Genomic DNA, 27469 nt, shown 5'->3' on the forward strand with positions numbered 1-27469 from the left:
AAGTTTGGGCCAAGGCAACATAATACTTATAATATAGAACAGAGGTGGGCAAACTGCGACTGGCCGACATGTTTTTTTGTGGCTATTCTAGCTGAGTAGCGGTTTGGTGACACTTAATCACGCGACACTTAATCACGCGACACTTAATCACGCGACGCTTAATCACCGACACATAATCACTAGGACATTTAATCACGCGACACATAATCACTAGGACATTTAATCACGCGACATTTAATCACACATTTACAGTATCGGCTACCGATAACTAGGTAACAATGTCATGCCTGGGAAATGTAAGCAACTGCACGAAGATAAACTAAAATCTCGCTTGACAGGTAACGGTCAACTGTGTTTTGCACACACAGTTTCAGTGCCTTGTACCGCATTGGAATAGAAGGTTGAGTACCAGCAATTCCTTGCAGAAACGTTGCACGTTGCATTTGAATGTCTTTTTCAATTCCCTGTATGAAAGTCCGCAATGTCGGGTGGTGGCATTGAAAAAGCACTTGGAGACCAAAATGCCAACCTTCGACTGCATTTGTGGTTCTTGCAATGCAACCTGCCCCGGCTTCGTAATGATTCCAACTTTCGATTGGAAAGATGGCTGAGCCGTAATTTTCACCACGTCCCGGACGTCGTCTGCCTCTGATATATGTGTGTTCGAAATACGAAAGCAGCTCAGGCATCTTCTCGTGATCGGGCATGCTATCAGCTAAGATCAGAAATGACTCGACTACGTCAGAGGAAGGGACCATAGCTAAGGCTGGTAAACACCGAACAGTTGTTCTTAATTCGTCATCAGACTCGTAGTCACATTTCATGCCAATTTCATTAACTTTGCGCAGGACGCTTTGCGTTAGGTGAAAATAACAACTCCTAACATTTGCTGTAAGAAATGCTGTGCGGAAAGCACTTACTGTGGCAGTCTCAAAATCGAGCAAAACGCATTCCGGTGCAGCAGTGGGGATCATTGTTTTAATTGCATCAAGGATGCGATCGTACGTTGCTCGCGTTTGTGTTTGTGCTCGCAAGTGATTATGTGTCGCGTGATTAAATGTCGCGTGATTAAGTATCCAAGTCGCGTGATTAAATGTCCTAGTGATTATGTGTCGCGTGATTAAATGTCCTAGTGATTATGTGTCGCGTGATTAAGTGTCCTAGTGATTATGTGTCGGTGATTAAGTGTCGCGTGATTAACTGTCGCGTGATTAAGTGTCGGTACACCCTGAGTAGCAATATCCATTACTGTTCATTATCCATGCATTGTTTACCATATTTGTATTGACACTACTGATTTTGCGGTTCGCTGGTGTTTGTAGTTTTTCGCAGGTGACTCTTCCATTGAACAAGTTTACCCACCCCTGATATAGAATATAAGGCAATACGAAAAATGTGCAGTAGAAAATTGGCGCACAAGCCAACTTCCTGAAATAATTATACAAAAATTTTCCAGTAGAGTAAGTTGCATGCTTTGCTGACCAGTGACCACGTATTGAAACGTCATACCCAACAAATCCAGTGGGTAGGATTCAAAGTGCTGTAAAACAAAAGCAAAGCAAAATTTTTTTCTTAATTAGTAAAGAAGTTCACACGCTGCTCATTTGAGCGAAATAATTACAATCCGATGCGCAGGACGTTTATGTTTACAATCCGATACTCAGAATTAGAGTGGGTCGACAATTTCTATTGCTAAGTATAGATGATTGAAAAAACCTTGCCACTCAGACTGTAACTCAAAAAGGGTCTATTGACAGAGGCTAGGTTACTAGCAAAATTGTTTTTAACTTAACATAAATGTGATGTCAAATAAGCTTGGCTGGCTCAACAACTGCAATCACAATATGAAATCTACTGTTTTGTTTCTAATTCTACTGTACTTTGCCTATAGCTACTGTTTGCTAATAGCTTCATCATGTTCAGTATGGTAAGGTGGAAAAGAATGCCACTTAGAGATCACATGGCTGACTTCCAGACTGCAGAGTTTGACATGGAACAAGTCAATATTATTTTTGATGAGCAACAATAGCGGACTTTAGGTGTGTTTTTTTGCGCTTCATAACTGGTGCAGAACTTCTGCGCAATCAATTGTTAGTCTATAAAGAGATTGAATCAGTCAGCTTCCATGTAATTGCAGACCAAAGTGTGTCTGGACATTTTTGTGCAACCGCGCTTGTCATGTTTGGTGCACACAAGATCTTGCTAAAAACGACCTCACTCTGCAGTCGGAGTTGACATCAAACAACATAGCCAAGCTAGAGATTGCACATGAGAATAAGGAAAACCTATCTCAAATAGCTAGGCAAAGATTGTGTGAATGTATGACATCAAGCATTGGTCACTTACGGTGTGTATTGCAGTAAATGGATTAACAGGTACAAGCAGAGGTGGGTATGATTCCACACCCTTTTAGGAATGATTTCGAGAGCGACGCTCTTTTTTCGATGTAAGATTGAAACCATGAGCATGCTAGATTTTAAGAGTTATTCGCTCATCGCTCTTTTTTGGCACAAACAAGTGCTGTAAACCAAGAGTGCCCGACCAGTCAATCGCGGTCTACCAGTGGTCCACGAACAGGTCCCAAGTTGACTGCGAGGCCTTAGAAAAAATAAAGTTTTTTATGTGAAACAGTTTGTTTTGTGACTTGGGACAACTGTACGTCTACCAAATAATAGAGTAAGAGTTAAATAACTTGTTTATTCAATTTTTAATAGTCGTTGTGGACTACTGTTACAGTAAATTACTATTGTTAATTTGACGGTGTGACCAACACAACTTCTTATTAGTTGCTGTGTCAAACACAAAACTACTTAACCTCAAAATTGAATCATCAACCGATGACTATGTCTTTGGTAGCTAAACAATCCAGTAATCAACAGACTTCCAATGGCGAATCCTGACCAATTTATTCGAATAAAATTTGATTACCAAAAATGCTATTGATTGACTAACTTACACTTTACAAAAAACGAATCACCTTAACTTTGTTTATAGAAGGTTTTCTGTATGTATGCACTTGAAAGAGGTTAGGTTTGTGATGTCATGTCCACCTGCACCTACCTACCCTACCTGCATGGCGGTTCTATAGAAATACTTTTCACAATGAGCCGAGTTATCGTCACAAATGTCGTATTTTGCTTGATGTTGCCATTATTTTTATAACTTAATCAATATATGTTTTGAAAGTGAAGAATAATAAATTGTTGAATGTCAGCAACTGCAATTTTAAAAGGTTCTTAATACTCTAGTCATCTAATAATCATTTGCGGCATGTGTGACCAAAACAAAACTCTTCAGCAGACGATTCCAAGAAATTTTCTGTAACATTTACAACAAATTATGATAAGCAATTCCAGGTGCAGGTAGACGCATGTTTTACAATGCAAATTTGCAACATAGGCCTACTAAATGCGATGGTGTTTGAAAATATGCCGAAGTGAAAAGACAAGGGTGTGAGCCAAAAAACAAACGATCACCCAGCTGGAAAGTACGGCAGTTTTTAACAAGAACTCGTGCATGCAAATACACAAATTTTGGTGTGATGGCGTACACTGAACTAACTGAAGCTCCAATTCTTTGTTTATTTATTATAAGTCTACGTAAAGATAACAAAAGTTCGGCGTGCACGTTGATGGACCTCATGCGTACAGGTGCCACACTTTCCACTAGGTTATGGTTTCGACTTTATTTAATAGAAAATGGAGAAAAAATTAGAGTCTCCTCTTTTTAGAGAGAGATTTCTTCTCTCCTGGTGCGCAATACCGTTTTGGCCAAAAACCTCATGCTTCTGCCATAGGCTACCCCTTTGCTCTGCAGTCTGGCCGTTGCCTACGCCATTTTCGTACTGAAAGTGAAATGAACCGTAACGTTGGACATTTGACGAAACAATAGAAATTATTATTAAAAAAACGGACTTCTCTGGTCTCTGCACTGCAGCTCCACACTTTTGCCTGCTAATGTTGCAATAGCAGTTTTTACTGAGCACATGTTAAAATTGTCTCGTGACTTAAGCAATTGCAGCCTGCTGTAGGAGATATGAAATGCTAGTGGCTAGTGAGCTAGTCTACTGTTCATAACGTAATGAACAGCAGACTGTGATTGTTCGAGTAGCACCCTGCTGTTGGTTGCTGCTCTGTAATTGACAAACTGCTGTTAGTACCTAAATTAACAGCAGGCTGTGATAACTCAAGAAAAACTCTACTGGTGGATTTCTGCTGAAAACGGGACAGCTTACTATTTCGTTTATAACAAAGGTGTTCAAGGTTTATTTGAACATAAAATATGTTGTCTTCACTTACACAACCAATCTTTATATATTATAGCCCATTCTTTTCTAAAAGTCAAAGCATATATTCGGAAAAACACAATTTAACCGCGTATTTTGTTGAAAATTTAAGCTGCTATTAATCACGTCACCAACAGCAGCCTGACAATCACTAAGCAGCAAGCAATAGCAGGATGCCATCGGAAAACAGCGGGCTGCAGAACCCGCTCTTTTTGTCTTTAGGTTTCGACCCCGCATCGAATGCTGTCTGTCTTTGGTTTTGTCATCAGCGACTTGGTCAGCTATGCATACACAATAATTTCAATAAACCTCTTGAAAGGTATGATGGTGGTGTTTATACTTAAACAGTTTAAAATTTTTGAAAAAAAGCGGAGGATTCAGGTAACTTTAGATTTTACACTAGGTAGACTTTACATTTGCAGTTAAAATTACTTACCATTGAACTTTGTAAATCTCTCAATATTGAGTTTAGTGTTGTGATGATTTGCGTCATTGGCTTAAGTTAAGTTGTTTTTCAAATTATTTTAGTATAGTCAGCAGACTAAAATTTATTATTTAAATGAATTGACTTGACTTGAATTGGGTTTAGGTATGCATATGAGACAGTGAAAGGCGTTGTAATAACTCGAGTCATACTTTGCGATCACTTAACTTAACTCAAGTCATTTATCACTACTTAACCCTTCTTGCCCAATGCCCATGTGCCGTAAAAGTAGTAGGATACTGTCTATGTGTGACTGGGTCCCGGCATTCCGCCCAACGTTTTTGGCGGCCTCTATCAGCCAAACTATATTTAAAAGCCAGTGCGTTCATTCTTGCACAATCACACAAACAATTTACTGGCTTTCAAATTATTTGTTTGTACGCAACACTTGTTTCAAACGTTGGCTCTAATTTATCTTTACGTCTCCATTCTTTTCTTGTTCATGCTTGTTCTTGACTTTTCTGCTTTCCCTTTTTGCGACCGCTTACCAGCTATAACAACCTAGAAAAACATGCAATAGGCAAGTAGCCTATACGTCGTCTCAAAATCGTTTTATACGCCGTTACAGATTTGTTTTGTCAGGCTATTAATAACGCTTTTTTATTGATAGGTATTTCAAAGTTGCACAACATAAATTGCCCACTATTGTAAATTTGCGCTCCACGCATTTTGGGCAAGATGGACTAACGCAGAATTTTTTGACCAGCTTTTTAAATTTTTGTAGCAGGTTTAGCAACAGAAGTAGCTGATTTGGTTTGGCTGTCGGGATGCAGATTTATACGGTAATCGATTTGACACATGAATATGTGTTTACAACCTTGCTTTGCGGAAAGTGTTTTTGCATGATGCGTTTTACTTCGGCAAGCAATACCGCTTTGATTCCAGCGAGAACGTTAAACCATATGTTGCTGGCAATTTGCAGAAACACTCAAGCTTGGTAGACTTGGCAGTAGCAGGCTACTGATAGCATGTAGCTAACGAATTGGGCCGAGATTTTCAGGAAACAGGAAAGAAAACAAATATGTAAGCAGCATTAATAAAACTTAGAGTCGTTAACACGCAAGCCCAATTACTCCTAAAAGAAACTAGGTTGGAATAAGTAGCTGTGCTGAAGATACCAAACCATATTAAATCAACCCTGACTACAACAAGTTACTGCCTATGCAGCATCAGTCATATTCACAAGAAACATCGTAATCTATCCCTTAACTACGTTAATTGAATCAAAACAAAGGCGCGAATTTATCTAGTAGGCTAAGTGCAGACTTTGCATTTTGAGAAACATTTATTTGTTCTGTCTCTCTCGTCTTAATCACTGCATTAAGGATCCAAAAAAAATTAGTTTGCACTATTCAGTTTTGTGAAGTAGGCTATTTTTCTGCTTCTATGATGTTAAGCAAAGCTAAAGGTGACTTCCCAATTTTTTATGAACAAATATCCCGTTTTTGTTGTTCATAATCGAAAAGTTGCTGATAAACGTGTATCCAGAATTTATGACAAGGTTTTGTGTATTTATGCTAAGTGCAAACTGTAAAGTACAATTTATTTAGGCTTTACGGTAAAATGCCATAGATGTGCAGCATTAATAATTTTTATAATATATTTGTACGTGACATCTAAATAAAACACAAGAGTATATTTCTGTGTGTTATTTGAGGCCAACAATTATTCCAATAGCCCACCTTGGGCGAGGGACACCAATGAGAGCAGTTGATCACTCCAAAGATGTCTGCGCCAAAAAAAAGCTTTGCAAAAAAACGTTGTACACTATGTACAGTATACTAGTTGCTTTCAACTATCAGTTTATCAACGTCAAGATCCATCTCTTGAGATAACATTAGGGTATCAATTTATAGGCCTACTGCGATTGAAAATTATACACATGCATTTTCAATAGGCTATACTCCTGTTCCTGCCAATGTTTCAAAGAAAATGTTGAATACATGCCAAACATAATCTTTTAACAACATTGCGACCATATACAAATAGTAATGATGGTAATTTGATTTTTCCGTTGTTCCATTTCTTTGATTTTTTTCCATTCTTCTTTATGCTCACGCTTCAAAACGTATAATTCAAATTAATTTGAAATATAATCAACAGACTGAATGTATGCACAACAACGCAATAGAATACAGAAATGTAACAAGCGAAAGGCTCCAAACTGTACACACACAAAATGAAAATTAAAAAGAGAAAAAGAATCAAAATGTTATCGCTACTGATCAGCAGAGCGTTACTGCTTTAAACGCTTTTTTAATTTTCATTTGTGACAAGCGATTTATGGTTATATAACTTGGAGGACGCATACTTAAATATTTCCATAATGACTTCAAAGGTTACAAACAAGTTTTGATTGGACACAATAATAGACAAACAAAGCCTCTTAGTCTCGCTCTAGTGGTGCGTGTATTCAGAGAGCTATCCTTAATGTGCACTTTGAATAGGAAATGCTTTGAACAAAGTGTTACTTAAAATAAAACTAAATACTAGCTGGTGATATAGAACCGAAACGCCCATCGTAGGAAGAAACATTTTACAAAATAAAAATACAAAAGAAAAGAATAGGGTAACATTTGAAAGGAAACAGTTTATTGAAATTTATTTGTGGACAGTTAGCACTGAAACGCACAATCTGAAACGATCAACTTTTTCTTTGACTTTTCATTGACATTCATATAATGGGTATTTATGCCACCTTTGATTGTTTAAAGTGGGCGGTATCTTTGAAATCCTTTGTCGCAGAATAAGGTGTTCATTTGTTTGTTTAGTACACCGAGAAAGAATATCTTTGGCACTCAATATTTCCGAGTGGTCGGCCGCTAATGCTCTTGGATACACTTAGGGATGCACATTCTAGAATAACGAATTCTTAAGAACCGAATCTCAAAAGATTCGAATCCAATTTCTGTATTTTTTTATTTTATCCTAGAAACCGGTTTTTATTTATAGTTGAATGCTTTCATTGGCACACACAATTGATGTTGATTTGAGATGCAAAACCAAGTGCTACACGCGTTAGTAATTATAATTTCAGCTACATCGTGTCAATTTGATTGTTATCAACTTACTTATAACAGTTATCATTTTATTGATAACCTTGTAACCCCATTTGCGGAGGTGTAGAAAAAGCACGGATATATAGGGATTGAATGATTTAACTTTTAAACTGTTCTCGAATAACATTCTTCGAAATTCTTAAATTGTGATAAAAAAAAGTTGCAGAATGTAGTTAAGTAACCTATTCTTGTATTGTAACATCCTGTAAATAATTTAATATACACGAAGACAGATTTTCTTATAATCGCAATAACCTATCGCAAAGGGCTGATAAGTTTCCTTCCACAACCTTAGCGCTCTAGCGTCAAGTCTTGAAACAGAAAACCGCAAAATATATCATCATAAACTCTTTTGAACGAGGCTATACTAACAATCAAAGAGTTTCTGTATAAGTTAAATTTTCAAACATGTTTTAATTTAGCCAAACCTTTACCAATGGCATTTAAATCTGTTGGTTAGTACATGCTGGACCATGATTCAATAAAAAAAATGCTTGTAAGCGTCTTGCGAGTAAAGTCATTACAAAGAAATTACCATGTTAAGGATCAAACCATCAAGGACAAAAATTAGTAACAGAAACGCAAGCACTTGGCCTAACTCCCACGCAAATGTAGTTTGTACAGTTCAAAGCATTTTAGAATGAAGGTTACCGGAAGGTTAACGAGATGCCGCGCAGCTTGAATTTTTCAGCTGTCAATGAAGTAGCAAAACGGTTTACACCAAAATAAATTAATATGTTTTTATCCGTAAGTGTTTGCTAACCATCTGCAGCTAGGCCAATCGGTCAGGTGAAAGAAAGCCGTCAAACTATTGTCGATAATAACAAAAGAACAAAGTACTTACGATACAATGATATGGCTTATTCATAACTTTTTCGTCAAATATAGCAATGTTTGACCAGGTCAATCACAGTAATTACAATAATCGCACGTATACAAGAATTTTTCTTTAGTGTTTGGGGCGTAGTGCACTTAGTTTCTCGCATACACAAAGGAATTAGTCCCTGTACGTGCTGCTGATTACGAAATCCGAGTTGGTTACAGAAGAGATGAGTAAGAAAACGCCGAAGATCTTAACTCTGCCGATCCGATTTCGGGTTGGTGCCAGTTAAAACGAGAAATCTCATCACAGAGATTGTGGGTTATTTTAGATGAGTGCCATGCGGGTGGTGCACTCATGCCTCCATAAAATAACTTTGCGTGGGAAAGAAAAGTCACTCCAAACGATGTAGCTAGTAAAATAACTTTACTGTATAGGTGTAAAAACAAGTTAAGCGCAACGATCGTACACAAAAGTTACTAATTGCTAGTTACTTTCGACTCTACGATTAGTAATGGACTTCTAATGATGCTTTTGTTTTTTTGTTTAGTTAAGAAAACTTAAGTACGTAATGGTAATGATTTTGATGTTTGCTGCTAGTTGTAAATAGAGCTCAGAAAATTCTTATTTTAGTCTTACTTATACGTTTTATCATTTACCCCATAATATTTTTTTTGAGGCATCCCCTTTTTTGACAAAATATGAAATCGTATACGATTTTTGTTTCTTTTCATTAGTAAATCGGCTTAAGAATTTAAATGCTAATAATATTCTATAAAACTCTATTCATGCTCTTGTTAAGTAACCGATATGCATATGACGTTTTTAAATATAGACATTCTGCCCAGTTTAAATCATCTACAGAACAAATTTGTCTTCTGTTTTGATTAATTATTTAGTAGCAGATGTATCATGTTTCAAAGCAAGTAACGTACTCTTCAAAGACCATCAGTTATACGTTTAAAAGTCGTTTACCACTTATTTGGACGCATTATAACCATGTTTACGTTCTGCGCGGATTCGTACCGTTTGTAGTAAATTCGCAAATCGTCGATTTTCTTTTCACTTACAAATGAGCAGGATTTTACGCCGGGCTATTTTCAAAGGTATTTTTGCCTTTCACTGATTGGTTTATTGCTAAATTTCGAAGCGGATTAGGGGCAAGTGTGGCCTACACGATTATTGTATAGCCTCAGAAATGAAAGCAAGGAATTTGCTCTATGCCAGAACTTTGCTCGGTTCCTGTCATGTTTCGCTTGTACAAATGCGTACAAAACAAAATTTACTTGTTTTGAAAAGCCCATCAGACCACCAGAGATAACGTGTTTTTAGATGTAAATTGTTGTATTGCAAACTATGTAATTGTGTGGTGTTGGAATAACGACTTGATCTAAGTAAACATGAAAGGAAAGGAGCGTGTAATCTTTTAATTCTGTTGTTGTGTTTGCTTTGGGTTTATCCTTTTCTGCGCCGGTGCGCGTTCTACGTTAGTTTGGCCTTACTCTTAGTTGCATATGAACCGTGCTATCTCAATGAGCCATGGCAACACCATAGTTGCAGTCGGTCTTGTTATTTATGGATACAATTGGAGTAGTACTAGGTTTAATTGGGAAAAAATAATGGATTTAGAATAAGAACAGGGTAGTTGATAGATCGCATGCCGTAAAACAACTCGGCATTAGACATTGATTAAACCCCTTGAACAAAATGGAGAAAGTAAAAGACTAAAAAAATGAAAGTCAGAGAGAAATTTAACCCCGGCCCATCGAGTACATAAACGCTCGAAATTTGTTTTTTTAGGTGTAGAAGAAAAGTCAGATCTGTCAAGCACAGTGAAGGTACAAGCTACACTTCCTTACTTATCGGCGTAAATAGGCTATATATGCTGTGTTTATAGATTTGTTTGTATTAAGGTTGTAAAAAAATAAGCTTACCGTATTAGCGCGTTAGTAAAGTTAAATAAATGTTAAATTTTGCTCTTTGACAAAATGAATGGTGTTGTTCCGTATCCAGTCACAGAGAAGGGAGCAAGGAAACCGAAATGCGCTAGGTGCCGCAATCATGGTTTGATATCTTGGCTTAAAGGTCACAAGAGGCGCTGTCCTCACCGAGATTGCGTTTGTGCAAAATGCAAGTTGATCGCCGAACGACAACGCGTTATGGCCGCACAGGTAAATATTAAAACGATACATTTTAGAATCGTAGCCTATATACCTATGCGATATGATGTATTGTAATATGATAAATACTGGAATTGTTGTAAGACGTACGAGTATACGGTAGTATAAGTTTAGTTTATTTTTATATTATTATATGTTTTGGAGGTATCATTAGTGAAATAGTGTTAATAAGTTGTAAAAAATATCTCCCAAAAAATGAGCATAAAATAAGATCAAATTTTTATGTGAAGGTAGCCCTTAAGCGGCAACAAGCAGCTGAAGACGCAATAGCGTTGGGACTGAGATTAGCGTCTTCTTCGAGTGAAGAATTTCATGACATTCCACATCTGCAAGAAGATCAAGTTTACATTACCGGTAGGAATGACAGAAAAGGTGAAGATTGTTTAGAGAGTCCTGCCAGCTACAAAACGGAATTTTATGTCAACCAGCCAGGTATATGATCGCTTTCCATTACTATAACTTGCTGGAGTTAATTATACAGTAGTTGTTATTAAGTCCTTCATTCGGTCTTGCACATTGACAACACTTTGAAATACTTTTTTGATGAAAATTGAATAAACTTACTAAAACCTCCATTTAAGACCAAAACCGGAAAATTAGTGTTGTCGAAAAATCGGTTATTTCATAAAAGTAAATATAAGGTGTTATTACAGTATAATATCAAAATATGCGTTAAAGTAAATCGATTGAATTCTACTAATTCGCAAGGTAAAAAGTAAGTCACGATATGCGATGCTGCCGATTACAAAAAAAGTGAATTAGGGTAGGTTATATTTTTCTTTTGGCTTCATATATAGCCTATATCTTAGTTTATTTTATATCAGTTTCACCCAAAAAGAATTTTAGTTTCAAGAAATTTAGTCATTTAAAGCACGTAGCAAAATAAAATACCATAGGTCTAAATGTACGGTAAGAATATGACTTAAAAGATTAACCTTAATCTTTGTTGTAAGGCCATAGTCCGGTTGACGTCTGCGCATGCAAAGCGGATACATTATTTTAAAGCAACAATACATAAGATAAATGGCTCGACCTGTCAGCACGATTTATTTTTCTATGCTTCGTTTAGTCTCCACTCTCCAACTAGTATAGGGTCATTTTGCATGAGAGAGGCTAATTGGTCCACCACAGCGGACTACCGCATCTGACAAGATTAGAAAGTGCTTTTTTCAAGGTTAATTACTCTAAAGTAAAAAATCAACGTAGTTCTTTAGCTTACATATCAGCTAAAATACTTTTTGAAGTGCTTGGTAAAAATAAGAGAAATTCCTCATGTCAGCACACAAAAAAATCCAATTATAATATTTTGTTACAGGCAATGACGAAGGTACAGATTCCCAATCTCCAATAAAAACAACATCTTCGAGAAAAGAATGTTCCGAAACCATTTGGACAAATTGCACAGATAATCGTGACGAGGAAAACGAACTAGGTTCCAGTACTCTTGGAGTCAATAATTCTATTGTGTCTTCTTTCCGTCCCGGCCGATTATCCAAGGAAGAAATTCTTCAAAGACTTTTTCCAGAACATTCGATTTCAGTCCGCGGACTTGTCTTGCAAGGATGCAATGGAGATGTTGTGAAGGCTATTGAGCACTTTCTGTCCATTTCAGAGTCATCTCTAGCAAAAGAAAAGGGTTCCTGTTTAAATTCCCGTTTATCGAATAACACTTCACCTATTAATTCTAACGACTCGCTGCAGCTTGCAGATAAAAACGCAGACCAAGATCCAAAAAAAAGTCTTGGTGCAGTTTCTTCCGAACATTGTTTAAGAAAGACTCCGGGCGAAGAAATCTTGCATAATTTTTCACCAGTTAATGTGAACTTGTCAGCTAAAAATAGCAAGGAATTAAGTGGTGCCGCAAGTCTGTTTGATCGCGGCTTGAAACAAATAGAATTCCAACAAGGTCAAAAAATAACAACTTCTACAACTTGTTGCAACAAGGCTGTAATGGAATCGAAACATGTCAACCACAGGCCGTCAGTCGCAGACAGAGAATGTCATCTGCCTCGACTTTGTCAAAGAAAAGTTATTAAATCTTCAATCAATAACTTAACTATAGGGCAAAGTATCGAAGGTTCTCCGTGGAAGACAACGTTTGCAAAAAATTACCGGGATGAAAATTTTATTTCGGCGGATTTCGAACCCGCTTTTCCCGCCCATATGAATTCATTCGTCGATGCTTTAAAGTCGAGGAGTCAAGAAGATTTTTTTCGTTTTCCTGACTTGACATCTACACTTTCAAATTCCTTGGGTTCCAATGCAAAATTTAGGATTCCTGTTGCTCCCCTGCAACATTCGATAATTGATCCGTGTTTCCAATTTCCATTCTATTTTAATCCAAATCGTTATCAGCTTTTTCAAAACGGTGTCAATCCAAGCAGTGATCTTCAAACAGCGAGACGTGTCAGTGAGTAGCAATGACCCTGATGTAAGCAAGTAATACCGCTGGTTTAAAACATCTCAAATTGCATCGTTTAATTGGCTGCGCTATCTTTATTGCCTCTAAATATGTTTACTGGTATTCGGAAAACTTGTTTCTTATCAGATAAACGACTTGAAGTATCAATGGTATCCGCATACGTGAGGACAAAGCAATGGGCTTATAGTTAAAAAAATACCAGCCAGCATTTTTCACAGACTGCTTTGAAATTGCTATTTTCTACCTAAGATTGTGTAACGCTTTTCGCACAGTGTTGACAAGGCGGGAATGCGATGTGTAAAGTAATACTTTTGTGGCAAGCTCACAGCAAGTTTTCATTTCGTAAAGAATTGAACAAACACATTCAAGTTTCAATGGGTATTGAGCAGACCTATACTTTGAAACGTTTACTGCTATTTTTTCTCTACTAACTTCCCTTACCATGAGTTTATGTTACCTTTGCAATTATTGATGTAAAGTAGATGTTTATAACGCAAATTCATTCGTATATTTTTCGTGGTGAATTAAAACCGTCATGTTTAATCACTATTTTTGCGACATGGGATAAAAAAGAAAAACTCCAGTGCAACTGATAACGTTATTATGAAAACCACAGTTTAGGTTTTGTTTTTCGTAACTACGAAAGCCAAGCGACTTGCATATATACAAAAGAGCTTGTTATTTTTCTTGCTTCACACAGCAGACACCAAACGCATTAAAGGTCCATCATTCAAAGACATTTGCGATATTCAATCATGCAGGGCATAGTTTCTTCACAGCTCTGAATGGGTGGTTTTGGTTGTGGTTACTTCAAACGGTTTGTCCAACAAGGCTTGAACTAACAAAATTAAACCAATGCTTAAAGATAATATAAACATTAATACCCTTCAAAACTACGGGCTATTTCCAGAATTCAAACACGACTGTTTGATTTTAATTTTGACAAATATTTTATTTCCTGATTTCAAACAACTGGCTCAAACTTACCTTTCTCAAAAGTTTCTTCGTCTTGATTTTCTCCATAAGTAAAGACAACTGTGGCGGAAGCGTGAGGTCCGATAATAATATCAAACTCCACAACTTCCTCGCTCGGTTTGATCTCGGATGGAAATACATCGTAGCTGAGCGGAAGTTTTAGGAGGAGAGCTTCGGATGGATCACTGGCACCAAGTGACACGGTTCCGTTGTTATAAGATAAGGTGAAAGCTGTAATATAAAGTAATCGTGTCTAGAAGTGCGCTTACCAATGCGGTTATCAGGATTGCAAAACAACAGTTTAAAAGTGATTAAAATTTCATGCGATCAAAGTTCAAAGCCACAATTTAGTATAGCACCACAAAATATTTTTTAATAAAAAAAAACAATAGCAGTAACATACGTAAAATTAACAAGTTTGCAAATACTACCGTCTGCAATTTTTCCAACATCCAATCCAGACAAGCTAAAGCTGCGAGCGCAAGATGCTTTGGCCGGATTCGCTAATCCTATAACTACAGAGGATTTGGATTTAAGCATAACGCTGAAACATTCAGCAGTGTTTTGCCATTGCTGACGTACAACGACGGCATCTAGAAAAATTATAATTTCGTCAAATCTCTCATTAATAATATCATTTAAAAATTTTATCAAATTCAGTCGCGTATATGAGCCAACACCTCGAAACGTGTTCATATCTTAGGCATGATTTTGCCAGTCAATAGGCTATCATCAGGCAAGACCTTACCTTTTGGAAGATATGGCAGAAAACTTGAAAACGCGACGAGGAGTTGTTTTTGCCTGTCAAATCGATCAAATAAACCGTCACAAGAAAAAGACCAGGGCGTGTCGTGTAAAGTTTCGTAGATTGAGTGCGTCAAACCACGAGAATATTGAATGAAAAGACTCGCCAACAGACGAACCGCTGCAGTTGAAATAATAAAACAAACAGTTTCGGTTAAATTCTATTCGCTCTATATTGAGCGTTGGAGTGACTTGTCCATTCTCTGTTATTCTTATCCAATGAATTGATACCCAGTACTTATATAACCCGGACCAAGGGTAACTATTTGGTGCCTGCATATGGGCAGGGTACAAAATCTACATTAACATCCGAGGACATTGTACCTATTGCCGGGGACTGCCCCATAGTGTTGGGTAGGTCGTCTTCAAATTTCTGCTTAACGCCATGTATTTTCTTGTAGCAAGTCTCCATGTCGCCGTTAAATTCCACTTCATCGAAAACGTGGAAAGTTTCATCAGGAGAAAAACTGAAAGAAGTCACAATGATGGGTTTAGACGGCCACGACGGGGGAACTGCGGCCTGCAAAAAAATACAGTCCAGCAATTGTGTAACAAATTACCGCACATCTTTCATTTATAAATTGGACACATACGGTTTGTGTAAGTTACATATAACGACCTTTACAAGCTGTTTGAAGCCTTGTATCTGCTGGTCTATTTCTTCCAATGGTCCCCCGGTATCCTTAACACGTATGCCCCACGCGTGTACTGCGTCATAGGATTCACGATCTTTGACTGAAAACGACAAGTAGTGTTTGCAAATAGATTAAGGTTAATGTGCAATCAAACGTTGTCGAAGGTGTGACAAACAGGAGAGTCTTGTCTAAACCGGCCTTTTTAAAAGTAAAGGAAATGTCTTAATGTTTAGAAAAATGTTGAAACGCAACCTATGGCTTCAATATATGGCTTCGCTGCCATAGGTGACGATGTTCCAGGCCCGACAATCTTGTTGGTATCGTCAGCAATTCCACGTAAACGTATCTGCTGACGAATTTGTTTTACCGAGGCGGCGTAGTCATCCGGAAAAATGAGAACGTTTTGTTTTAAATCGGGTTTACGGGTTAATTCAACAAAGGGCATGGTTAGATCTACAAAAGATGAAACAATTATGAAATACTTACGCGTTTCCAAAAGCATAAAGATAAAAATTTCAAACGCTTTCATGAAGATACAGCTTTACCAATGCAACATAAAGCTAAAACATAATAATAACATAGAGCAATTACAGGAGAACTATATACTTACTTAGCTCGTGGAGTTTTTGAATAGAAGACGCCCAAAATTTAGCATAATCCGGCACCGATTCGGAAATAAACCTCACATATCTGTCGTCCTCTGTCTCATGTTCTTTCATCCACTGCCCCATCTCCGGTGTCCATTCCTCTTCTTCAATTTCAAGACCTTCCTGTGAGCAAAAACAACTTGTATCAACTTGATTTCCTTTTAAATACTTGTAGAAACTCGAATTCTTTGAACCTTTCGTATCCGGACGTATCAATTGTTATACAGTATCAATGAGACACATAATACGAAATATGTAAGTTAAGCAAATCCAATAGTTCCAGCACTTGGTTAGACGTTCGTTTTGTGATATGCAAAAAAATCAATATGGTTTCTGCAGTTGTTGCCTAGATTGCAACCACATGATATTTGACATCACTTCGACTCTTCCTACATTGTAATTACTTTGGAGTAAAACTGCATGCCACCGAGTTTAGGTGGTGCAACGACTTACCTCACTCCGAGGATAGAGATTATGATATCATACAAACACAACCAGGACAAATAACAAATCCATAGTCATACCGGAGTCTTGCTCGCCGATTAATAAATATAATTAATTAATTAACTAGGACAGCTAGATTCTGAAATGGCATTACAAAGCTTACAATTTGCACTTGAACTTGACATTTAAAAAATCACGGATAGCAATGACTTACCGCTTTCGCCTTTTCTCGTTCCTCCCTTTTCTTAATTTGATTCGGTGTGGCGTAGTATGCGTTGGGAGGCGCCTGCGCAGCAGCTACCAACTGAATGCTGTTGTTGACAAGTAGGTTGCTTGTGCGCTAAACGTTTTATAAAATATATCTGATACAATTTGAACTGTGAAAACAAAGACCATTTTATACCTGCTACGAGCACTAAAACTCTACTCCGTAGTATAGACTTTCCTTACGTAAACTTGCAAACGACTAAGATGAACGAAGAGAAATAAAACAATCAAAGTATTACACTACATCAGTGAGGTAGAAATACAACAAAAATATTCGTTCAAATCAAAGCAAGTACTCCGTAAGCTCGTACCTGTATAGATGAAATGTCCCCGGCAATATTCCAGTAGATTGTATTCACCCACCTATCCATACTATCGTCATCTGCTTCAATTGGGGCTGGGGCAGCAGCGGATACATCCCAGACCGTATTCCAAAAAACTAACTTAAAAACTGGTCCGAATTTATCGAACATTTTTTGATACCTGTAAGAAACGAACGGAAAATTCACCACTGGTACAATTGTCTTTCAGCTGATCAGTACATGACTTACCTGTCGGGAAAATGTGAATAAATTTGAGCACCGAAGGCAACAGTTTGACTAGAATCGACTTTCCGAACATCCGCTTCTAAAAAATCTTCATTTGCTTCATCTGCCTTGCAAAGTGCAGCCACCGCGCATAGAACAACTACACGGCTAAACATGGTGCTCTGCCAACTTTCAGAAACTACAACTTTCGCTCGATTTAATTAATTCAGGTCTGAATAACGCCAATCTATACAGCAGTTCTTCTTCCGGCTCAAATGAAGTCCACGAAGTTTTTTCAGAAACTGAGAAAATTTCCATAACCACAACGACAACGTGGGTTAAGAGATAAAAATCCATGGCGACACGTCACTGCGCTAGGTTGGTTATTTGCTGATGACGTCACTGGGGACAAACAAGGCTGAGAAATCATGCACCTGGTATGAGGATTATATTATGCTGACGTATCAACGCACAATAATAATTATAATCGCTAAAGAATATTGTTGAATACTGAGGTTATCGCAGCATGATGTTTATTTAAAGTCTTTTCAATGTAACACGCCAATGCTGTGAAAGGCTGTTCAGCAAAGCCCAATATGGTGTACCAATAAGATGAAAGTAACTTATTTTGTGGCTAACGATTAGTTTCCAGAAAAGAAATGGAATAACATACGCGGGCTTTGAAACAAACTAAGTTAAACCGCAAATGTGCCTCAAGGACGAGGAACCAACAACAAAGTTTCCCAACGCACGTCTCGTTTAAGAACATAAAAATAATTGATTATCACGTCACGATGTCCGAAGGATATAGCTTCAAGACACGCGGTATAATGACGACAGCCGTTTGAAATAGCAAAAAGCATGTCTTATATACACTGTACAGTCAAACATATACGATAATAAAGCCACGTCAGGAAGACGGCATGACTAAGCATGCCGTCAAGAGCTGAACAAAACTTGTAGAACAGAAACGAACTTTCGTCAAATGAAGGAAATTGTTACTTTTTCGCATGCACAATAACTACCACTACGTAAAGTCTGCAATGCAAAGTGATTAGCTGGCAACACGTAATACAAATATCGTTTAGATTAATTTACGAAACTAAAATAAATTTAAAACACAGATGAAAAACAGCCCAATATTTGTAAACCTGAAATTATAAAATACCTGCCAGAACATAGATACAGGACAGGCAGTAACCCAACTTAAACGTTCAAAACAAACGGCAGGCATAGGGATAGGGATAAAAATAATTTTGTGCATATTATACCGTCATCACTCATCACCATACATACTTACATAGTACTCAGAAAATTAAAAAATAATGCAACGAACAATCAATTCTTCCGCAAAACCTGTACTAATTGAAAATTTTTAATCAAGTGATTCGTCTGAGGTATCACCATCTGTAAGGTTTCCTTGAGACACCTCACGTATTGATCTTCTTGGAAGAATTCCACGCGCACTACTTGAAGAGCCTGATGTTGTTGCCAATTGCATCAGGTTATCTTGAAAAGGAGGATTTTGAAAAGACGTTCCCGCATCAGCATTTGCTTGCCCCAGCAAATTAGTGTTTAAACTACCTATTTGAAACGTGTGTTCAGTTGAGGAGCTTGGTGCCACTTTTGATGTGTCCTCCTCATCCGACATTGGTAGCTGCTTTTGATTGTTCAAGTACTTAAGCCTTGCCTGACGCACAAGCATTTCTCTCCTGCTACTCAGAACAATCTCTCGTTCATGAGGTGCTTTTGAAAAATGTCCACCAATTGCTCCACCTGGTGTTATAGGAGCTGTTACAGGAGAAATGCTGCTCGAAGTGCCAACATCACCAGGAGCTGATATGCCTGTCAAGGTAAGAAATTTAGATTCTTATCACAAGTTTTGAGCAGTCACGAATAACAACCTCATGGAAGTAAAAATGAGCAACTCACTAGGTGTCAGAGGATGTGCAAGAACACTAGATGGCAGTCTAGGAATCAAATGGTCAGATGTGGAAAAAGTTGATACATTTCGTCGTCGCAACAAAGAATCTATTTCAACACATTGTAATGAAGTGTAAATTAAAAGTAATATAATAAAATTAGTAAAATATACTTGAAAATGGTACAAGAATTTTTTCCTTGACATCACTAACCATATCAAGAATTCATTGCTCATGAATTTATCTATCACATTTTCAATAATTCTATTAATAATATAATTTCTGTCAATGAAAATCTTTATCATACCTAAACCCACTTCATAACACTATCAAAAACGTCCACCCTTTTTATCAAATAAAAGAGATATAGCCAGGTTGGTCAGCAAATCGTGTCATTCGTGTCTATGCTCTTAGGCGCTTGACTATGGGTTGGGCTACCTCAAATAAACGATGTCATGCTACTTGATCTACAACAGGATTTACTGACCAGGATTTTGATCCGGGTTGGATGGCATTGGCCTTTGATAGTCTGACTGACTGTTAGTTGGTTGCAGAGATGCCTGTCGAGTCTGAACTAATGGATCTGGAAGAGCAATGTTTCCTTCTAAAATGTTTTCCGAAGTAACTTCCACAGAGCCAGTGATCCGTAAATCGTTTGCTATAGCTCGTGCTGGTATCTGGTGTAAGTCAGGCAAAGTATTTTTGTTAACACTAAATACAAGAATAAGCCATGACTATCGTACTGTCTATATAAATAGATGTTAATTTTATTTTCAATGTGTGAAACTTTAGCATTATCATCGATGCCGATATGTCATAACATACTGTTGTAGTATCAACCTGGGGAAATATTTCTTGCACTTCCCGAACCATAGTATCCAGCTGGGAATTGGACATTTCCTCATTGAGAGAGTTTTGTCTGGTTGTTGTAACTATAAAATTTAACAGTCATGCATTTTGGTACATAATGATTTAATCTTGATTTTTTTCAAGCTCTCCGACAAGAATCCTCACCACAGTAATTACAAAGAGCAACTTTGCAATATTTTTTAGTTAAGTTGTAATGGTCAGTTGCTCAGTTGTACTTGTACAGCTCATTACACACCCATTGCCTGTGCTCCATGGGCAGAGTGCATTACTTCGACCGAAAAGCTGGGTAACCAACTCGCAAACCTTGACCCATCAAAATGCCAGAAGTTGCGATGACGCCCAATGCGTAGAAGAGGGTTCAAGCCAGCAGCTAATTGAGGCGGAGGCACCCTTCCTCCAGGGACATTGGCAGCTAAAAACAATGACAAATATGTTACTGTTACTACATATTTACAGATTATGTGTGAAAAGTAATATGGTGTAGGCCCTACATATTCCATACATTCCATATTCCCTACACTGTAGGGAATCACACACAGCTCACATAGTACTACTATTAAGTGTTTAAAATGCCGCATTGCTTCATTTACCATTATCATTGTCGTCATTGGGAATAATATTGTTGACTCTGTTAGCCCGAACATTGTTTTGTATATCCAGCTGTTTTCTGAAAGTAAAATTCAAATATCTGTGACACTAATTTTATGTTAGTAATACAAACAAACATAAAAACAACTTACCCGGCTACTTTATATACAAAAGCAAACAAGTACAATATTTTTTTACAGCAAATAGAAGTGAACAATTTGGTTACCAACATCTCATTAACATAGTTCCTAGTAATAAGCTTACTTATGAATTATTTACCTGCAAGTGGGACAAGTTGTGTCTTGTTCCAGCCAAGAACGAAGACACGCAGCATGGAAAAAATGGCCACATGGAAGTTTCCTTGCACTTTCCATTTGGTCCCAACAGATTGCACAGCGATCGGCTGCAGGATTATCAATAAATTTTCAGATTGTATTTTTTTCCAAATAATTTATCACAAATGGTGAGGAATGTATTTCTTCTTATCTTATCACAGTCTTATCAGATTATGCTTTTATGAGCAAAAGATAAAAAAGCAAGCCAGTATCATATACACTAAATTGGAGAACAAACAAAAGTACCAGATTACAGAACTATTTTAACACAATGGCAATACACCACCAAACAAATTAATACCAAGTGTTAGAAACTGTAAGTTATTTAAGGAACAAACACTAAAGCCAAGAAACGAGCAACTGTTTTATTTGCAAACATTTCGAGTTGTAATTTTAACTTGAATCAATAAAATCATTGCGAGGTTCTTGGCCCTTTCTGAATCAATACCATGAGTATTTATTTCTTCTTGCGTAGCAGCAGGAAACTGTGCTTCCATATTTGCAACAACTCTTCGATAATTCTTGTGTTTCAAAAGCCTTTTCCGAATTTCGGAGAATATATATCGCAGCTGAACAAAGTAAAGTTGCATTTGTTTTGTTGATTTGCAAGTATATGCTGCTCATGATTCATTACAATCATCAAAGTATTGGTGGTAGTTGTATCAATAACTTTTATAAAAGAATTTTTTACTGTAAAATTATGGTTGAGAAACATTTTTGATGTATCAACGAAAAACGTCTAGACTAAGGTTACAACAATTAATAAGCCATTGATAAACGGTGATTGTATCTAAATTCGCATTGCAATTTTCGCAAAAAATCCATAATTAATTATTGTTAAATAATTCTTTAAGTTTGCTGCATGCATGCATGGTGCCGTATGAATACTCTCAACAGATATACACCTATATATGACACCTCATATTATTCAAATAAATTTAATAAAGCACTTTTCTACCATGTAATTAAGGCTTAAAATATGAAGGTAATTCAACAACTAATTGAGCTTAAATTAAGAAATACGTAGTTGTAAGAATATAAGAGAAAGAATTTTGGATCAATTATGTAGTGGTTATGGTTCAGTTACATATTTAATCTAAGCACCAGCATTATGTACATTGTGACATCATAATTGGAATCAAATACATGTTATACGGTACATAGTGTCAAATTTACCTGTTTTGCAACACAATTATGGTAGTATCTGCTTAACCACAACAACTTTTTGAAAATATTACTTCTGATGTGTAAATGAGCACATACTGACAGCTATTCTTTAATTTAAGCCTTTTAAAATCAATTTATGTTTAGAAATCCCTCCTCACTTTCAATAATAATCAGTGGCCAATGTTATTGTTGGTGCATCCTACACTAGATAATACACAAACAAGTTTGCTTTGTTTATGGTGCTATACAACTTCATTCTTAACAATAATATAAGTACCTGCATGCAAATAACCAAACTAGCCATTGACAACCAAATATTTCCAGAAAATAACATATGTAAGTGATGCAGAAAATTCACAAACAGAGAAAGCAGTTCCATTATGAGGTCAGTGTGGTATACATACGTTGCCTTTCGCTCCCATAATTCTGCATGCTGCACGTCATATAAGTGGATAGAATAACTGTGACAAAATAAAGCAGTAACAACAACAACACTACTGCACCTTGACTTAATGGAACCACACGAAAACGTTTAACAAGTGTGGATTTATAAAATGCATTAGTCAATCTCATTGTACAAAGAGTAAAAACAATAAAACATAGTTTGAATTAAGCAAGGTTTCTTACCGCAGTATAACATGTGTAGTCTTTATTGACAGGATCACACACTCTGCTAACATAAAAGTGATTGAGTGAATGTCTTGATTAATTGAAGAAGCAGCAGAGAAGGGAAATGTACTTGTGACACAGGAAATTGCCAGAAGGATGCATGAACATAACATAAACATCAGAAGGACAACAACCTAAAATGAATGAAATTCCAAAACATGTACAAGTGCATTTCAAACAGGGACAATAAATTCAATGCAATAGTATCCATAGAAATTAAAAACAAAAGAATGCACCAAAAACATTCGGAATTTAGTGATTTAATGAGATTTGATGGAAAAATTTAAAAAATTGGTCATAATATCTGAATACTGGTCAAGAGTAAACGGAGAGTATTATACAGCAAAATTTGGGACCACATATTAATAAATAAAAAGGCAAATATCTCCCACTGCAATTACTTCAAATAAATACTCTTTCACAAAAATAATGATTATTATCTACCTAGAGTATTTATGACACTCTGCCATGGGGATTAAAATATAAGAATGCTTATAAATTCAGTCTTGTGCTGTATACCATGTAAAAGTTATCAAACAATAGGTAATGATGCATATTTTGAATCAACTTACTTTCCAGTGAAAACTCATTGGTGTATTTGGAGAAAAGGAAAGAAATTCAAAACGATCCTTTGATAGTTTGGTGAGAAACAATAAAAATGCAATCACAGTAAACCAGGAGACCCATACCAAAACCTCATTCAAAGATTGGACATTCATAACACCAAATATGAAAATGAACTTATAGAAGACAAAATTCCAAAATTTGTCCTGAAAAAAAAAGAGAAATTTGATAAAATTGTATGGTTTATGAATGCGATCAAAGTTGTACTCATATGCAATGACTAATGATGAAGCATGGTTATGAAGTGATATCTAAGAAACAAGCCAAATGAAACTCTAATCCGAACACTATGCACAAATATCAACCATTCTTGTTATTCTCACAAGTTCCGCGAATCTTGCAAGGAGATTCGAGTCAAATCCTTTATAATGCATTTTGCATAAAGTAAAAAACCAAGAGCAAAATGTTCAAGTTTTCGGCTGTACTATTTATCGACCATAAAAACAGTGGTTTCGAGAAATCTAGTTTTTGTATTACTTCTTTTGCTCATCAACAAGGTCACAAGTTTAAGGAAAACTTGTTTGTTCATCAGTTACCAAGTCAAAAATAAGCAAAGTCGGCAGATTTGCATTTGACAAATATCAAAATCTATATATAAAATATCTGTAATTTGTATTCTCACAAATCCAAATCTTTTTTCAATTTGGCACAACCTTATCATAAGTATATATATTAATTGTACGACTGCAGGTCTAGTTTTAGTCATTAAACTGAATAACACCTTCAAATGCTGTCTTTCAATAGGCCTCAGTTTTCCAAACACAAGTGTCTGGATCACTCGCATCACAAGAGCAAGAACACAGTATGTCGCATTTACTACAAGTATAAGACACAATGGTTCTTCCATCATTAATTTGAAGACCCCTATACAAATAGGAAATAAATTTTTTTAATTTAAATTTTCTAATAACATCATTCCAAATTAATATAATCAAACTAAAAAAATTAAGATTGATTGGGATTAATTAATTATTATTAATTTAATATTTATTGATTTATCAAAATTAATTTAATCAAATTAAAACAATTTAAGATTATTTGGGATTTTTTTCTGAAAAAAAAATACCATAGGAAAAGGAGTAGTTGCCAGCATTTATCGATTTTGCAATTTCAGTTCCAATAAAAGGTTCATCTGGTGATTTAAGGGTGCTCTTTTTGACAGAAAACGTTATTGAAGATTCACTATTTTTGCCAGATTTAGCACTGGGATAGTTCCATACTTCTGACACTACAAGAATTGAATAAAACAAAAAATATGCTGACTTCTATTAGTACATGTCACACCCTCACAGGTACCATAAAAGTTTTTAAAGTGTACTAAGAGTTAGTTATATTATCATTTGCCATGGTTCTTTAGGCATAGGTATAGATAAAAAACAAACTTAAATGCATTACATTCATCCTCTTTAGACTCCTTATCATTGTCATTAGGTTTGACTGGTTCACTGTGCATTAGAGATGTAGATGTCTTGTTAAGAGCTATGACGTCCTGTTCCTCAATGAGTGTGTTATTGGCCCAAATAACTGACAAAACCAACAAGGCTATACTTAGTATGACATATAATGATATGCTTGGCAGTGGAAATCTTCGGAAAACAATGGTTGGCATTTCTTCCACGCTTTGAAAATTTGACAGATATAAAACAAATTTCAAACTTAAACTTTTAACACTGCACAAAGAAAAATTATTGAGTTATAACACAGACTGCCAAGAAACAAAACAGAACCTAAACATAAATTACTTAAAGATGTTTAAACAGGTAAATAATGATTACAACTATGTTTGCTAAACACTGATGCTTGATATGCTAAATGTACACTACCGTTCTTAGCAAACAGCAAATATGCATCAATTCAGCCTTCGACTGTTTTGCAAATGGCAAATATCTTACAGCATCTTGTTTTTAAAGATAGGCGAGAGCGAGATACGTGCACCCACATTGGGTCAAGTAAACAGCACACCCATGAAGACCTGAATGGAGGAATGGGAAGGACATAGGGTTCCATTAGATACACAATTTATATTTGTATTTTTATTTATATTTTGGAACGGTCCATCAGGACCACTAAACAGGAGCAAGCATAACTATGCATATCAGCAGCAAGTCTATGCCCCAACACCTGAATAGTTATACAGACACAGACCTAAAGCCATATACAGCAGACCTCGCATAAGGGACAAGCTATACATGTTCAGTCCAACTGTATAAACCATAGGTCGGCAACCCGCAGCTCTTTTATCTCTGTGCTCTGGCTCCTGCGACTCAGAGCCAACGAGCTCATTTAGAAAAACTTAAATGTGAATAAATATTGGTGTTTATTAGTGTCACAATGTAATAACTTAATGCGTTTGTGTGATTATTATTCAGAATGTTTTATTCGGATGTGGAAAAATCTTATGTAAATACTACACAGTGATTTTCGCGGGCATAATACGCATGACTGCTTGCCACTCACGTGATCCCAAGTTTGGTTATGTTCGAGGTCGCATGTCTTGGATATTGGTCTTTGTTTGATGACTATGCGAATTGTCATCGTTGTAGTGAGAACTTTGTGAGGGTAACTACTGAAGTTTTTACGGGTAACTGTAAAGCATTAGTTCGAATTATATATCTAGCGTTAGGTTTTTTGTTTTAAGTAGTCAATTAGGTGCTGTGAGTAGGCTTTAGTTTGGTGGAAACGACATCAAATGGCTCTTTCAATGCTAAAGGTTGCCGACCCGTGGTACAAACCATCATAGCAATAGGTATGCATACTTCTCAACCCCTGCAAAATGACTCAAAATCCGGTAGATGAGTGACACTACGGGCCAGTAGACAAAAGAATCAATATATACTCAATCATTTGTTTGTTTCATACATAGAAATTGTTCAGTTTTCAAAGTTTTGGTTCAAATAGCTAATTTGCTTGATAAAGGCTTAAAACCTGCATCTGACAGCATGGTGTACATCAGGGGTGTCCAACCTTTTTGGCCAAAGTCGATTTACGAATGATTGCGCGGGCCACTTGAGTGTTTACTGCTAATTTCTAATTAAAACCCTCACACCAACATTCTAATCTCAGAAACACGTATTATCCTCTTTTAGAATTATAAGAACAATAAACATACCAAGATATAGTAAAGTCCACAAAGTTTCTACTACACGTCGACATTTTAATGTGAAGTTTGGCACCGTTTTTCTCTAACAAGTTTGGCAATATTCGGTGAGATGGACGATGTAGTAATGTGAAACGAGTTTTCCAAATGGCTATCAGAAATTAGTAAACAAACAATAAAAGTCAATTTCTCGGAATGTAAGCGGGTCATTCGGAACCTTCTCGCGAGCCAAATGTGGCCCGTGGGCCACGGTTGGACACCCCTGGTGTACAATGTACATAGTGCGCTCATAAGTCCAGTGTGTATGACTCAAAACTGTTGTAAAATACGAGCTATGCTACACTTTTTCAAAATTCCTTAATTGTGTAAACCGTGAGGAATCCATATGCTACTCACCTGAGCAAAATCTTTTAATCAAATGCCCAAAACGCTTGTAATTTAAAAAAGAAAAATCAAAGTGATTCAAAAATTTCCATTGTTAAGTATAGGCAATCGAAAAAATCTTCCCACCCAGACAATAACTTGTAAAGGGTCTACTACACCAGATCGTAAAGTTTGCTAAGTGCGCAATGTGGGATTAAATGCGTGTCTAATGGCTATTGTTTCATCTTGATTGAGCGGGGGATTTCTAACTCAAAAACAGAAAAC

At 36.6% G+C, this 27469-nt stretch overlaps 3 protein-coding genes across 4 annotated transcripts; 1 reads left to right on the forward strand and 2 right to left on the reverse strand.

Annotated features, from left to right (window-relative positions):
• The first annotated feature begins 10555 nt into the window (after positions 1–10555).
• On the forward strand, positions 10556–13833 carry LOC143448818 (uncharacterized). Of its 2 annotated transcripts, none has more exons than XM_076948708.1 (3): positions 10556–10819; positions 11059–11260; positions 12144–13833. In XM_076948708.1, exons 1-3 carry the CDS (start codon positions 10637–10639, stop codon positions 13244–13246), a joined length of 1488 nt encoding a protein of 495 aa, XP_076804823.1. In that variant the 5' UTR covers positions 10556–10636; the 3' UTR covers positions 13247–13833. The 2 variants fall into 2 exon arrangements, with proteins under 2 accessions (XP_076804823.1, XP_076804824.1); XM_076948709.1 differs by having other exon boundaries at positions 10641–10819; positions 11063–11260.
• On the reverse strand, positions 13736–17886 carry LOC143448817 (uncharacterized). Its single transcript, XM_076948707.1, has 11 exons — positions 17574–17886; positions 17334–17505; positions 16970–17095; positions 16275–16434; positions 15917–16117; positions 15649–15764; positions 15354–15549; positions 14974–15150; positions 14657–14818; positions 14238–14456; positions 13736–14088 (listed from the first exon to the last, which is right to left on the reverse strand). Exons 1-11 carry the CDS (start codon positions 17723–17725, stop codon positions 14024–14026), a joined length of 1746 nt encoding a protein of 581 aa, XP_076804822.1. The 5' UTR covers positions 17726–17886; the 3' UTR covers positions 13736–14023.
• Positions 17887–18065: 179 nt separating this feature from the next.
• On the reverse strand, positions 18066–25412 carry LOC143448816 (E3 ubiquitin-protein ligase AMFR-like). Its single transcript, XM_076948706.1, has 14 exons — positions 25120–25412; positions 24791–24952; positions 24446–24588; positions 23673–23870; positions 23059–23234; positions 22709–22892; positions 21713–21833; positions 21209–21332; positions 20932–21008; positions 20577–20753; positions 20312–20403; positions 19959–20148; positions 19482–19580; positions 18066–19394 (listed from the first exon to the last, which is right to left on the reverse strand). The coding sequence occupies exons 1-14, from the start codon at positions 25331–25333 to the stop codon at positions 18925–18927; spliced, it is 2427 nt and encodes an 808-aa protein (XP_076804821.1). The 5' UTR covers positions 25334–25412; the 3' UTR covers positions 18066–18924.
• Positions 25413–27469: the final 2057 nt, after the last annotated feature.

The sequence above is a fragment of the Clavelina lepadiformis genome, chromosome 3 (genome assembly GCF_947623445.1).
Source record: "Clavelina lepadiformis chromosome 3, kaClaLepa1.1, whole genome shotgun sequence".
Taxonomy (NCBI): domain Eukaryota; kingdom Metazoa; phylum Chordata; class Ascidiacea; order Aplousobranchia; family Clavelinidae; genus Clavelina; species Clavelina lepadiformis.

Coding starts and splice junctions, on each gene's coding strand:
- LOC143448818 (XM_076948708.1), top strand. CDS start 10,637: ATGAATGGTGTTGTTCCGTATCCAGTCACAGAGAAGGGAGCAAGGAAA. Junction 10,820..11,058: donor AACGCGTTATGGCCGCACAG/GTAAATATTAAA, acceptor TTTTATGTGAAG/GTAGCCCTTAAGCGGCAACA. Junction 11,261..12,143: donor ATTTTATGTCAACCAGCCAG/GTATATGATCGC, acceptor ATTTTGTTACAG/GCAATGACGAAGGTACAGAT.
- LOC143448817 (XM_076948707.1), bottom strand. CDS start 17,725: ATGTTTAGCCGTGTAGTTGTTCTATGCGCGGTGGCTGCACTTTGCAAG. Junction 16,435..16,969: donor AACGAGAAAAGGCGAAAGCG/GTAAGTCATTGC, acceptor TTTTGCTCACAG/GAAGGTCTTGAAATTGAAGA. Junction 16,118..16,274: donor TCAAAAACTCCACGAGCTAA/GTAAGTATATAG, acceptor CATCTTTTGTAG/ATCTAACCATGCCCTTTGTT.
- LOC143448816 (XM_076948706.1), bottom strand. CDS start 25,333: ATGCCAACCATTGTTTTCCGAAGATTTCCACTGCCAAGCATATCATTA. Junction 20,754..20,931: donor CAATGACGACAATGATAATG/GTAAATGAAGCA, acceptor CATTGTTTTTAG/CTGCCAATGTCCCTGGAGGA. Junction 20,149..20,311: donor TGCAAGAAATATTTCCCCAG/GTTGATACTACA, acceptor GACTTACACCAG/ATACCAGCACGAGCTATAGC.